At 57.1% G+C, this 13,123-nt stretch overlaps 3 protein-coding genes across 3 annotated transcripts in view; all 3 read right to left on the bottom strand.

The window, feature by feature from the left end:
- Nucleotides 1-13,123, bottom strand: part of LOC116824745 (uncharacterized) — an 864,335-nt gene that overhangs the window by 123,238 nt on the left and 727,974 nt on the right. The gene's annotated exons all lie outside the window — the stretch shown is intronic.
- LOC116824014 (uncharacterized) overlaps nt 1-13,123 on the bottom strand; it is a 585,485-nt gene that overhangs the window by 235,629 nt on the left and 336,733 nt on the right.
- LOC116823301 (E3 ubiquitin-protein ligase TRIM39-like) lies at nt 326-3,008 on the bottom strand. Its single transcript, XM_075070430.1, has 3 exons — nt 2,926-3,008; nt 2,050-2,109; nt 326-1,422 (listed from the first exon to the last, which is right to left on the bottom strand). The coding sequence occupies exons 2-3, from the start codon at nt 2,090-2,092 to the stop codon at nt 896-898; spliced, it is 570 nt and encodes a 189-aa protein (XP_074926531.1). The 5' UTR covers nt 2,093-2,109; nt 2,926-3,008; the 3' UTR covers nt 326-895.

The following is a 13,123-nucleotide window of genomic DNA, read 5'->3' as shown; positions in this document are numbered from 1 at the left end:
CCACTGTCGGTAGACAGATACTGGGGTGGATGGACCTTTTGTCTGACCCAGTATGGCCGTTCTTATGTTCTAATGCAGTAAAGGACTTTTTGCGCTGCCCAAGTGGTGTCAGAGGCATTTGTGTGACTAAGAACCAGGCCCCCTCTTTCCCCTGGAGATGCTGCAGGGTGGTTAGTAGCCAGGCACAAGGGCCCGTTGCCACTGAAAAGGCATCGGCTAAACCGTGGCCATCCAGCCCCACCAAGCCGACCTGCTTTGGCAAGAAGGGTTCGGTGAGCGAGCGGGAGGTTAACGACCCAGCCATCAATGACATAAAACCCAAGGATGTTGTACGGCGCGATCTTTATCCAGCTTGCTCTGAACGCGGAGAAGAGCTCACACTGCCCAGCTGGGATTTCCAACGGAGCCGCAGGGAGGGACCCCACGCAGGGAATTACAAGGGGATTTGGGTGCATTGGAAAACCCCATCACACAAACCCAGCAGCTGCCCCTCTGGCAGCCCCCAACAAAACTCTGCCTCCAACCCCTAAACTCCTCCCCTGCAGAAGTCACCCAGCCAGGCGTTCCGTGGCCCAAAGATTTAAGGGGGACCCCGTGCCAGGTGTGGCCACTCCTGGATCGACTGGGGTAATGGTTCCAAGCCTGGGCAGCCTCCAGAGGCATCGAGCGCAGTGGGAAACGGGCCAGGGGACACCCGCTGTGATGAGATTCTCTGGCCAGCTCCCAGCCGGCTCTTTATGGACATGCTGAGCATTGCTGCTTCGGGGGGAGGAGAGGTCCAGGGGCTCGGAGAGATGGGAGCCCTCCGGGGCCATGGGGGTTGGGATGTTGGAGGCTAGAGAAGCCCATTTTCTCATTCCTAAGGGGACACACTCCATCTCCCCATCCCCTTGTCTCAAGAACACAGTCTGAGCGGGGATCCTCGCACCCAGAAGTAAGGGAGGATCCTCTCCCCATGGAAAGGCATCAGAGGGAAGCAGAACAACAGGGACTTCCTATCGGCATCCAAAAATGCCACCAGTCCCTCTTCATAATCAAGAGAAACCCCTATCCTCTGTATGGCCTCACGCGAGCTCAAACACTGGCCAGGGGAGTAGAAACTACGGTACCCAATCCATTTCTGCTTACGCTCATGTATCCCCATAGCCCAGATCCCCTCCTCAGGGCTAGGGCTGATCCGTCCCTTCCTCCTCACAGACTCTCTGGCCAACCCCACACCCCAGTACTTCCCATTCCCCACTTCCACCTCCCAGTAATGTCGCCCCGAGGTGAACCCCTCAGAGCCCAGCACGCAGTGACTTGTGTCGAATCTCTCCAGCGTGTCAGGCAGGTCCTGCAACGCGTCTACTCGTCTCACACTTTTCCCGTCCTCAGACACGACGAGGATGGGATGGGCCGTGTCTGGATCCAGAGTCACGTTCGCTGGAGGGAGAGAAAAGCGGAGGGTTAGGGGCAGAGCCCAGCCCTGGGGGAGGCTGGGACCCTTCCCCACTCCCCGGCAGCCCTGACTGGCTGGGACACTCCTGGATCCGGGGGAGCTCCCGGGAACCTGACTGATTCCTCTGTCTCACACCCCGACACAGAACGGGAGACACAGGGAGGAGAGAGACTGAATCTGCAGGTAGGAGAGCAGAGGAGGAGGCTGGACACTGATTTAACCCCCCTAGGGATCCCCCTCCCCCAGCTGGTCCTTTCTTCCTTCTCCTGGGAGAAGAGGGGAGGACAGGGCACTGGGGGAACTGCTCCAGACCCGAGAGTAAGGTCAATATCCTGGGAGGCAGCCCCTCGCCCGGCCCGAGAGAAGGGAGCCGCATGAAGGGAGAGCTCAGAAAGACCCCGGCCCAAGAGGAGGGGAGGATGCTGGAGAACAAACACACAGAGATCTTTAATACAACTTCATCGCGGAGTCACACGGGCTCAGAGAAGGTGTTTGGGGGCTGGTCAGTGACAATCGTCCTGATGATCAGTGCGTGTTTGAGTTGCGTGTTCATGTTACTTTAACAAGGATGTTTCCATAGGTTTATATAGAACCACCAGGTGAACCCTCACCCTTCGTATACGACCACAGCCTCTTCCACCAGTCCCACTCCATTTCCGGCGGCAGAGCGTCTGGAGGGAAGAAAAGGATAGGGGAGATGAGATTTCATTTCCTCACGTTTACAACGGCATTGCCACTATTAGCTGACATCATAATGTTGTTATTATGACAGAGGAACACACACACACACCTTTCTAATACAGCCCACAATGCTATTAGCCTTCTTGACAACAAGGACCCACTGCTGACTCATTTCCAGCTTCTCCTCCGCTGTAACCCCCAGGTCCTTTTCTGCAGAACGGCTGCCTAGCCGCGCGGTGCCCAGCCTCTAGCGGTGCCTGGGAATCTTTTCCTTCTGACCAGCTGATTAGCTACTTTTAAAAGACCCCTCCCGCCATATCAGTACCTAGTAAGATATCAAATCCTTTGTGATGTCTAAAAGCTTTGGAAACATATTTTTTAAAGTCGGTGAAATTTCAGAAACACGCCTCTTGTTATGGAGATCACACACAGTAAATGAGTGTTCCCGTTTTCTAAACGCAATGAACATTGTTCTGAACACGCTAAACCCCTGTGACTGTTCAATTTAAAACAATGTCTTTGTTTCAGTGAGCTAAATAGGTAGGAATCTGGACTGATTCCTTTCTGAAGGCTGAAGAATCCCTTTCAAATATACAACCAGCTTAGAAAGACTGATGAAGAAAACGCAGCACAGAGGAGAACTGCATGACGCCTTCCATAGTATTGAATGTCGTGTTCAGCAGGTTGGCCCACTCGCCCTTACTACAAAGGTTCTGCAAATAAACGTCTGACAAACTTCAGGGCAGATCAAAATGCCCGTGACCGACAGATTTTCATTCCCAAGTTCAGTGCTTTTAATTAGGTACCTTCTGCACGTCCAGGCTGCGGGAGGGAGGGTCCGGGGTCTCTGCGGGGAACTGTGACTCTCTGCCACTGAGAGGCGGGACGGGCATCTCTCTATCCTTCGCTGCCTCCTCCCCCTTCCTGCCCCCCACCCCTGCTCTGCTGTCGTAATAATGCTGCGTAGGGCCCCATAAATCCTAAGGGCGGCCCCCTTTGGCTCCTGCCGCCCCACAGAGCTTAACCCTTTATGGACTGGAACATTTTTAATATTGTTTCTCCAGGAGCTAATGGGTGTCAGGGACTAGTGGGGGGCGGGGGGAGAGCAGCCAAACTCTTTGGGGTCTGATCAGAGCCATGACTGGACTCCCCAGGTGCCCGCAAAAATCAGTCACATAATCCCTCCACTTCCAGAAACACTTCTGGGAAGGGCGATAGCTTTGGGAACCCTTGGTCCAATGGACCCTAGTTGGTCGGGCCCAGCCCTCACCCCACGAGGCCCAGCGATTCAGGGCAATCCAAGTGTGGGGACCGAGGCTCAAGCACTAAAATGTCGCCCTGCAAAAGAAGGAACTTCTCAATTGTTACGCACTGGAGTGGCGCTAACCTTGGAAGTTGCCAGCCTCATGGCCGGCGGAGTTTCTCTGTGCACAGCCTGTTTGCAACTGAGGCAGGAGAACGTCTTAGCCGACCCTCCCAGCACTGGGTGATTCGGCGAGACACAAATTCCACCACAGCCTAGAGGGGCAGGTTGTGTGAACGCACCATGAGCGATGGGCAAGTAAGCGTCACCCTGGAGACTTCTCCCGGGTTCCCTGGCGTGCAGGGTAAATCCGGCTTTCTGCCACCGTCTGCAGCACCCACTGGGCGCGACCCCTTCCCTGCACTGAGTCCGGAGCCCCGGGAGAAAGTCACGGCTCTAGTATCTGTGAGGAAATGACCCAACCTGGATGGTCAAACTCCTGAGTCAGCCGCCCTTATCAGGGAATATCCCCCAAATCATGTGGGGTTTTTAAAAGAATTCTGTTGTTGGGGTTTGTGTCTGACCCCCAGTGGGTGGGTGAGAATTAGCTGCCCTCACCCATGCAGTGAGTAGCCGATTTTGTCTCTGGACAAGCTCCCCCCCCCCCATGACTGGCCCCGCCCAGACATTTATCTGGTCCCCACCCCCAAATCAATCCTCATCCCTCCCCCATCAGTTCTGCGTCCACATCTGATGGGAACCCCAGTCCTGCCCCCCCATCTGCTCCTTCCCCAGCCCTTCACAAATCCCCCCACAGGCCCCTCCCAGCGTCACCTCTACTCGTCCGGCAGCTCCTGGGGTCCCCCCCAAGGCCCAGGGGGTGCAGTGAGGTCCCCGCTCCCCTCCCAGCCGGGTGAGGTGAGGCCAGACACAGTCGGCAGCTCGCATGGGGGCGGAGGAGGAAGCAGCTGATCTAACTCACGTGGGGTCAGACACAATCCGGTTCTGCTCCGGATTGGCTACTTCGCCGGGAGTCCTGAGCAGCCCCAGTAGCAGCAGCTGATGCTCCGCCCCCCAATCAGTTCCCTGCGGGTAAAACAGGGGCGAAGGGGGGCAGGACCTGGGGGTCAGTAAGGAGGAGGTGCTGCCAGACAGGAGTATGGGGTGGGGGGACCGCCCAGGAAGGGCAGCGGGGGGAGCCCCCACAAATAGGGTGAGGAGGAGCCACCTGCCATCGTCCCCAAAATAGGGTGTGGGTGGCTTTGGAGTCCTGGTTCGGGTCCGTCCTGGCGACAGCGTCTTGTCTACACTAGGGCCCTACAACGAGGGTGAGAAACCCCCCTAGTCCCAGGGCAGCGTCTCACCCTGCAGGGCTCAGCTGGGGACTCCCCGGTGTCCTGGGTCCCACCCAGCACCCGAGGGCCCACGGGCTGGACAGGAACACGCCGAGGGGTGGGGTGGGGTGCCGTGCCAGTAAGAGATTTAGAGCTAGTGCCCAGAAAGACACAGGAGGAGCAGAACATGGAGCACTGGGTGTCTCCACTAGGGTGACCAGATGTCCTGATTTTATAGGGACAGTCCTGATTTTTGGAGCTTTTTCTTACATAGGCACCTATGACCCCCACCCCCTGTCCTGATTTTTCACACTTGCTGTGCGGTCACCCGAGACCCTGCGCGGGTCCTTCACCCCACCTCTTCCTACTCCTCCTCTGTCCCCGGCCCTGCCCTATACTCCACCCCTTCCCCCAAGGCCCCACCTCTTCCTGCCCAGTTCCACCCCCTCCCCGAGTGTGAGAGGGAGGGACAGGAGCTGATTGATGGGGCTGGCTAGGGGGAGAGGTGTATGAGGGGGTGCTGGCTGCTGGTGGGTGCTAAATACCTGCTTACAGAGTGGGCATCTCTGCTAAGCAGGGTGTGTGAACCACCTCAAAAAGAAGCCAATAATCCAGCAGAATCCAGAAAAGCAGACAATCCCTTCCCCCCCCCACACACACCCCAGTTAGCTAGTAGGCCTCCACCAGGTTGAAATGCTTGGTGTGCTTCGCAGTCCGGGGGGCTGTCTGCAGACTCAGGCAGACGCTGGCAGTTCATATTGCCATGAATCTCTTTCTCGCCGTGGAAGGGGAGAGAGATCTGAAACCAGCCACATGACCTTACTGGAGGCGGGGGTTACGCAAGAGCCCAGCCTTGGCCCAGAACAACTTGTGTGTGGGTCCAAGGTGGAACTCGGGGGGACAGCGGGAACGTTTTCGCACACATTGTCACAGAGAAATCGTCTTTTGACATCTGAATGTTTTGATCCGCTCGAATCAGAGCCCCAGTGAGTGGGAATTAGGGATGAATGCTGACAAGGTTTCTGAATTCCACTTGCGCTGCTACCTTCCAGTCAAATCAAGGATTGAAATCAATGAAGCTTGGAGCTTAAGTGGAAGTTAAATGTTCATTAGGTTGTGAAGGCCGAAACTATAACTGGGTTCAGAAAGAGTTAGCTAAGTTCCTCAGGCTAAGTCCACCAATGGTTATTAGTCCAACCCCAGGCTCTGGATGTCCCTAACGTGCCTGATGCTGGATGCGGACGCCAGGGGATGGATCACTAGGTGATTAACCTGTTCTGTTCATTCCCTCTGGGGCACTGGCCATGGTGGGAAGCTGGGATACTGGGTTACCTGGACCATTGGTCTGACGCAATCTGACCATTCTTATGTTCAGTAAAAATGACAGTAGATTTTTGCCTCTGAGAAGGATTTAGTGGGAGAAATGACAGTAGATTTTTGCCTCTGAGAAGGATTTAGTAGGAGAAATGACAGTAGATTTTTGCCTCTGAGAAGGATTTAATAGGAGAAATGACAGTAGATTTTTGCCTTGTGAAGGATTTAGTGGGAGAAATGACAGTAGATTTTGCCTCTGAGAAGGATTTAATAGGAGTAATGACAGTAGATTTTTGCCTCTGTGAAGATTTATAGAGAATGACAGTAGATTTTTGCCTCTGTGAAGGATTTAGTAGGAGAAATGACAGTAGATTTTTGCTCTGAGAGATTAATAGGAGAATGACGTAGCATTTTGCTTGAGAAGGATTTAATAGAGAATGACAGTAGATGTTTGCCTCTGTTGAAGGATTTAATAGGCGATCGTATACAGCCCTCAGTGAATATTAGGCAAGAAGTTCCACACACAAGCTTTTCGCACCAAGGCTGGATTGCAAGGCAAAATAAGAGTTGCGAAAGGCAGCCCGCACAGGTGCCTCAGATACAAAATGACGTTTTGACACCGGGCCAGGAAATCAGTTAGTATCTAGGCCTGTTTCTTAGCCTGGGGTACAATTGGTGAGTTTGACTTTTTGATACTCTGACGCTAAGATATATAAACCAGGGACAAGAATGCTGCGATGTTGCTTCCGCCTAGTCAGCGGGATTGTCCATACCAATGGGAAACAGGTAAGAGCAGTCGAAGTGGTTACTGGAGTGGCTTTCCCGATTGCCTCAGCCCCTAGCTCATGACAAGGTCAAGCTACCGTTGGGAGGGGCAAAGGGGCTTGGGGGGAAGGTTTATGAAACTTAGGGTGACTAGATGTCTGATTTTGGGGTCTTTCTCTTATATGGGCTCCTATTACCCCCAATCCCCATCTTGATTTTTCACACTTGCAGTCTGGTCACCCTAAAAACACTGGAAGACCAAAGAAATGCCCATTCCTTCACTGCAATCCTTACTGTCCCATGGGGTACAAAGGGGATGGAGACCCCAGACCCAAAATGAACATGGCACTAAGTTGTCAGGGGCGGGACTGGGGGCCTGCATTGCGCGTGTATTTGGCCTGCAAAGGGGAGAGGAGATGGGAACTGGGAATGAGAAATGAGACTGGGGAACAGGGAACAGCAGGCCTGTAGCATCAGAGCCAGGAAGGGGATACAGGAGAATGCTCTGCGGTGTCAGAGCTGGGACAGGGGATTCAGGGTAAAGCTCTGCGGTGTCAGAGCGGGCAGGGATACGGGTGTAAACGCTCTGCGGTGTCAGACCTGGGAAGGGATACGGGGTAAATGCTCTGCGGTGTCAGAGCCGGGAAGGGATACAGGGGTAAACACTCTGCGTGTGTCAGAGCGGAAGGGATACGCGCGAGAAATGCTCTGCGGGTGTCAGAGCCGGGAAGGGGGATCGTGTAAAACGCTCTGCGGCATTCAGAGCTGGGCAGGGAACGGGGTAAACGCTCTGCGGTGTCAGACCTGGGAAGGATACGGGTAAACACTTCTGCGGTTGTCAGAGCGCGGGAAGGATACGCTGAGAAATGCTCTGCGGTGTCAGAGCCGGGAAGGGGGATACAGGGTAAACGCTCTGCGGCATCAGAGCTGGGCAGGGATACGAGGTGTAAACGCTCTGCGGATCAGAGCTGGGCAGGGATACGGGGTAAATGCTCTGCGGTGCAGAGCCGGGAAGGGGATACGGGTAAACGCTCTGCGGCATCAGAGAGGGCGAGGGACACGGATAAACGCTCTGCGGCGTCAGAGCCGGCAGGGATACGGGGTAAACGCTCTGCGGGTCAGAGCGGGCAGGGAAACGGGGTAAACGCTCTGCGGTGTCAGAGCTGGGCAGGAAATGGGGTAAACGCTCTGCGGCGTCAGAGCTGGGCAGGGATACGGGGTAAAACGCTCTGCGGTTCAGAGCCGGGCAGGGGATACGGGAAAACGCTCTCTGCGGCGTTCAGAGCCGGCAGGGACACGGGATAAACGCTCTGCGTGCAGAGCCGGGAAGGGGATCAGGGTAAACGCTCTGCGGTGTCAGAGCCGGGCAGGGACACGGGATAAACGCTCTGCAGCGTCAGAGCCGGGCAGCAGGGATACGGGGTAAACGCTCTGCGGCGTCACAGCCGGCAGGGAAACGGGTAAATACGCTCTGCGGTGTCAGAGCTGGGCAGGAAACGAGGTAAACGCTCTGTGGCGTCAGAGCCGGGCAGGGATACAGGGTAAACGCTCTGCGGTGTAGAGCCGGGAAGGGGGATACGGGGTAAACGCTCTGCGGTGTCAGAGCCGGGCAGGTGTGTACTCAAAGTGCTATACGGGATTTTTCAGGGGGATTAAGGCAAAACGCCACATTTATGAGTATACAGGTTTAATTAACACTTTATCATATGCATATGATATATTACAGTCATGCATTCACACACACACACACAGACACCAAACACACTCCGTCTTTCTGTTTTACCAACACGTTGCTCCTCTTAACTGCACTGGCCAGGTGAGTTAGATGGGGAAGGGGTGGAGCCGGGCTTCTGCCGATCCGGATCGATGCTCCTACGGTGAACAAGACGAGACCAGGTCCTTGCAAGACACCATCGTATTTATAGCAGCTTCCCTCTTATGCAAATCCAGACCAGATTCAAAATCTGGATCTGTGTCCGTTTGGTCTTTGTGCTGCTTTTTCTGGGTGTTGTCCCAATGCTGCTCAAACAGGGCGTTTTCTAAAAAGGTGCTGCTTCTAATCCCTGAGGCCGTCAATATGTCTGCTCCCCTCCATTGGCCCACTTGACAAGTTGTATTGTCCTTTGCTCTGGGCTCCCATTCCCTCTTTAACTGTTGTAGCTGTCTGGAGGTGGGTGTCTTCCAAAGCCTCACTCATTCACACCTCATTCAGTCAATGGGGCAATTGATTACAGAGTGGGGGGGGAGATCTTATTCTACTTTTAACAAAAAGGCACGTTTCTTTCACTTTAACTATACTATCCTTAGGGGCTATAACATTTGACTATAAAGCTCTTTCTACTCAATTTTCTAATACAAAGTTGTATGACAGAGGCACAATGCCAAGTCATGAAATACAAAGTAACATTGTGCAAGATGCAACGTCATAAAGATACTTAATATAGAAAGATACTTAATACAAAATAACACAGTGCAATGTTATAAAGATTTGTAGAGATAGTTGATACAGAGATTTCTCTACACAGGGATACGGGGTAAACGCTCTGCGGCATCAGAGCCGGGCAGGGAAACGGGGTAAACGCTCTGTGGTGTCAGAGCTGGGCAGGAAATGGGGTAAACGCTCTGCGGCGTCAGAGCCGGGCAGGGGTATGGGGTAAACGCTCTGCGGCGTCAGAGTCTGGCAGGGACACGGGGTAAACGCTCTGCGGCATCAGAGCCGGGCAGGGACACGGGGTAAATGCTCTGTGGCATCAGAGCCGGGCAGGGACACGGGGTAAATGCTCTGTGGCGTCAGAGCCGGGCAGGGACACGGGGTAAATGCTCTGTGGCGTCAGAGCCGGGCAGGGACACGGGGTAAACGCTCTGCGGCGTCAGAGCTGGGCAGGGACACGGGGTAAACGCTCTGCGGTGTCAGAGCTGGGCAGGGATATGGGGTAAACGCTCTGCGGCGACAGAGCTGGGATGGGGGAAACGGGGGAAACGCTCTGCGGCGTCAGAGCTGGGCAGGGAACACCGGGGAACAGACTCTATCAGTGTACAGAGATAAGCCCAGCTGGTGTGAAGGGCTTTGGGATATACCTGCTTGGAAACGAACCCCAATAAACATCACATTCTCCAGGGCTGCCCAGAGCGGGGCCGGTGCACCATTTCGGTGACCTAGGCGGTCGCCTAGGGCACTGGAATTTGGGGGGCGCCATTTTCTTCGGCAGCGACCACAGCGGCTGTCCCGGTCCCGCCGGCATTTAGGTGGAGGGAGCTGGGGCAGGGGAGCGCAGGGAAGGCCGCCTGCAGCAAGTGAGGGGGGTGGCACACAGGGGACCTCCCCGCCCCAGGTCACCCCTGCCCCGTCTCCTCCCCGAGTGCGCTGGGGCTGCTTCCCTTCTCCCGCCTCCCAGGCTTGCAGTGCCAATCAGCTTAGGCGCAACAAGCCTGCGAGGTGGGAGAAGTGAAGGGGCCAGGGCGTGTTTGGGGAGGAAGCAGGGCAGGGGCGAGCTGGGGTGGGGTGGGGAGCTGCCACATGGGGGCACCTCAGGGAGGGGGGTGGGAAGCTGCCGCAAGGGGGTGCCTCAGGGTGGAGGCTGGGGAGCTGCCACAAGGGGGGGCATCTCAGGGCGGAGGAGGGGAGCTGCCATGGGCAGGGGGAGCACCTCAGGGCAGCTGCACGGGGGGGGGCGCAAGTGGAAGTTTTGCCTAGGGCACAAAACATCCTTGCACTGGCCCTGGCCTGGAGGGGAGCAAGTGGGGCAATTTTCCCCGGGCCCCACAGGGCCCCCCACGAGAATATAGTATTCTATAGTATGGCAACTTTTTTTTATGGAAGGGCCCCCAAATTGCTTTGCCCCAGGCCCCCCAAATCCTCTGGGAGGCCCTGGCATTCTGGGCCCTTTGGACTTCTGGTCTGTTTGCTACTTGCTGGCTGCGTGACAAGGACCAGGGACCCGGAGGGTGGCGGGAAAAGCCCCCTAACAATCTGTCTGATTGGAAGTCACCTGAGCCAACAGACTCAACTAAATAAGAAGAAAAGTTTAGAATTAAAAATTCCGGCTGAAAAGTCCCAGTAAAAACCAGGGGAAGCGCTAAACTAGAAACAAGCGGCCACTGCTAAAGCGCCCAGCTGCTCCTGACTTGCGCGCATTTTCAGCGAGTGTTTGCAAGGAAAACACACATTGAAGCTTGAGCGGCTTTGTTCCGCGCATCAGGGAGAACCGAGCCGAGTTTTGGGGGGCTCCTGCCCGGCCCGGGGAGGTCGGACTCTGCCCCCAGCCCTGCACAGGCCGGGCCGGGCCAGGGGGGATCGCTAGGACCCAGCAGCAGCTGGCCGGGGCACCGTCCCGGCGGCAGGAAGTGATTCGCAGTCGCTCCGCAGTGACTCCGGAGCCTAGGCTGTGGCCGCGAGAGGGGAAGCTCCAGCCGGGGCAGAGCCTCCAGCTCCCGGGGGAGTGGGGACACCGCTGGAAGGGAAGGTGAGGGAGACCACCGCCCCCCGGGCTGCAGGGGGGAGAGAGGCAGAGCCCCTAGCTCCCGGGGGGGGGACACCGCTGGGAGGGAAGGTGAGAGAGACCCGCCCCCCCCCGGGCTGAGGGGGGAGAGAGGCAGAGCCCCTAGCTCCCGGGGGGAGGGGAACACCGCTGGAAGGGAAGGTGAGAGAGACCCGCCCCCCCCGGGCTGAGGGGGGAGAGAGGCAGAGCCCCTAGCTCCCGGGGGGAGGGGACGCTGGAAGGGAAGGTGAGAGAGACCCGCCCCCCCCGGGCTGCAGGGGGGAGAGAGGCAGAGCCCCTAGCTCCTGGTGGGGGGACACCGCTGGGAGGGAAGGTGAGGGAGACCGGCCCTCCACACCCGGGCTGCGGGGGGGTGGGGTTGGCCCTGGGCTGCTTCCAGCGGAGCTGGCTGCAAATCTCCGACCCGTGCCCAGTGTGGGGGGGCCGGGATCAGGGGAGATGGGGAGGCTGTGAGGGGGAGGGGAGGCTGGGATTGGGGGAAGATGTGAGGCATGGGAAGTGGGGGGGCTGGAATAGGAACAGATGGGGGGCTGCATGGGGGCTGTGGCGTTGGGTCTCGGAAGATGTGGGGGGCTGGAATAGGAGGAAGATGTAATGGGGGCTGTGAGGGGAGGGTGGGAGGGGAGATGGGGGCTGTGAGGGAAGGGGTGATGGGGGAGGCTGGATGGGGGAGCTGTGAGGGGAAGGGGTGATGGGGGAGGCTGGGGATGGGGGAAGATGTGAGGGAGGGGTTGGGGAGGGGAGGCTGGAAAGGGGAAGATGTGGGGGCTGTGAGGGGAAGGGGTAAAAAAAAAATTGGGGGAGGGAGCTGAGATGGGAAGATGTGAAGGGAGGGCTGGTGAGGGGAAGGAGTGGGGGAGAATGGAGGAGCGTGGGGAAGGGGTGCATGGGGAGGGGAGGCTGGGATGGGGGAGAGTGAAGGGAGGGCTGTGAGGGAGATGGGGGGGGGGGTAGGTGGGGGAGGGTGGGGAGTGGAATGGGAAAGTTGAAGGAGGGCTGTGAGGGGAAGGGAGTGGGGGGAGAGGAGGGGGGTTGATAGGGGGACATGGCGGGGCTGTGAGGGGAAGGGGGGCTGGAAATAGGAGGAAGATGTGAAGGGGCGATGTGAGGGGAAGGGGGGGGAGAGGAGGCTGGAATAGGGGGAGATGGGGAAGGGGATGGGGAGGGGAGGCTGGATGGGGGAAAAGAGTGAAGGAGGGCTGTGAGGGAAGGAGTGGGACGGGGAGGTTTTGAAATAAGGGGCAAGGGGGGGCTGTGAGGGGAGGGGCGGAATAGGAGAAGGATGTGAAGGGGGCTGTCGAGGGCGGAAGGGTGTGGGGAGAGGGAGGCTGGAATAGGGGGATGATGGGACTGTGAGGGGAAGGGCATGATATGGGGGAGGCGAGCTGGGATGGGGAAGATTGAGGGGGAGCTGTGAGGCGAAGCGGTGATGGGGAGGGGAGGCTGGTGAGGGAAGATGTGAGGGGAGCTGTGAGGCAGGGTGATGGGAGGGAGGCTGGATGGGGAGAGGTGAAGGGGAGCTGTGGGGGAGCTTGAGGCGAAGGGTGATGGGAGAGGAGGCTGGGATGGGGGAGATGTGAGGGGGAGCTGTGAGGCGAAGGGTGATGGGAGGGGGCTGGATGGGGAGATGTGAGGGGGAGCGTGAGACGCGAAGGGCTGATGGGGAGGGGAGGCTGGGATTGGGGAGAGTGAAGGGGAGCTTGGGGGGCTGTGGGCAAGGCGGTGATGGAGAGAAGGAGCTGCGATGGGGAAGATGTGAGGGGTAGCTTAGGCGAAAGGGTGTGGGAGGGAGGCTGGATGCGGGGAAGATGTGAGGGGGACTGAAAGGCGAGGGGTGATGTGGGATGGG

Source organism: Chelonoidis abingdonii, chromosome 11, assembly GCF_003597395.2.
Source record: "Chelonoidis abingdonii isolate Lonesome George chromosome 11, CheloAbing_2.0, whole genome shotgun sequence".
NCBI classification, from domain to species: Eukaryota; Metazoa; Chordata; order Testudines; family Testudinidae; genus Chelonoidis; species Chelonoidis abingdonii.
Note: the sequence above shows the minus strand (reverse complement) of the source record. Positions and strands in the feature narration are given on the sequence as shown.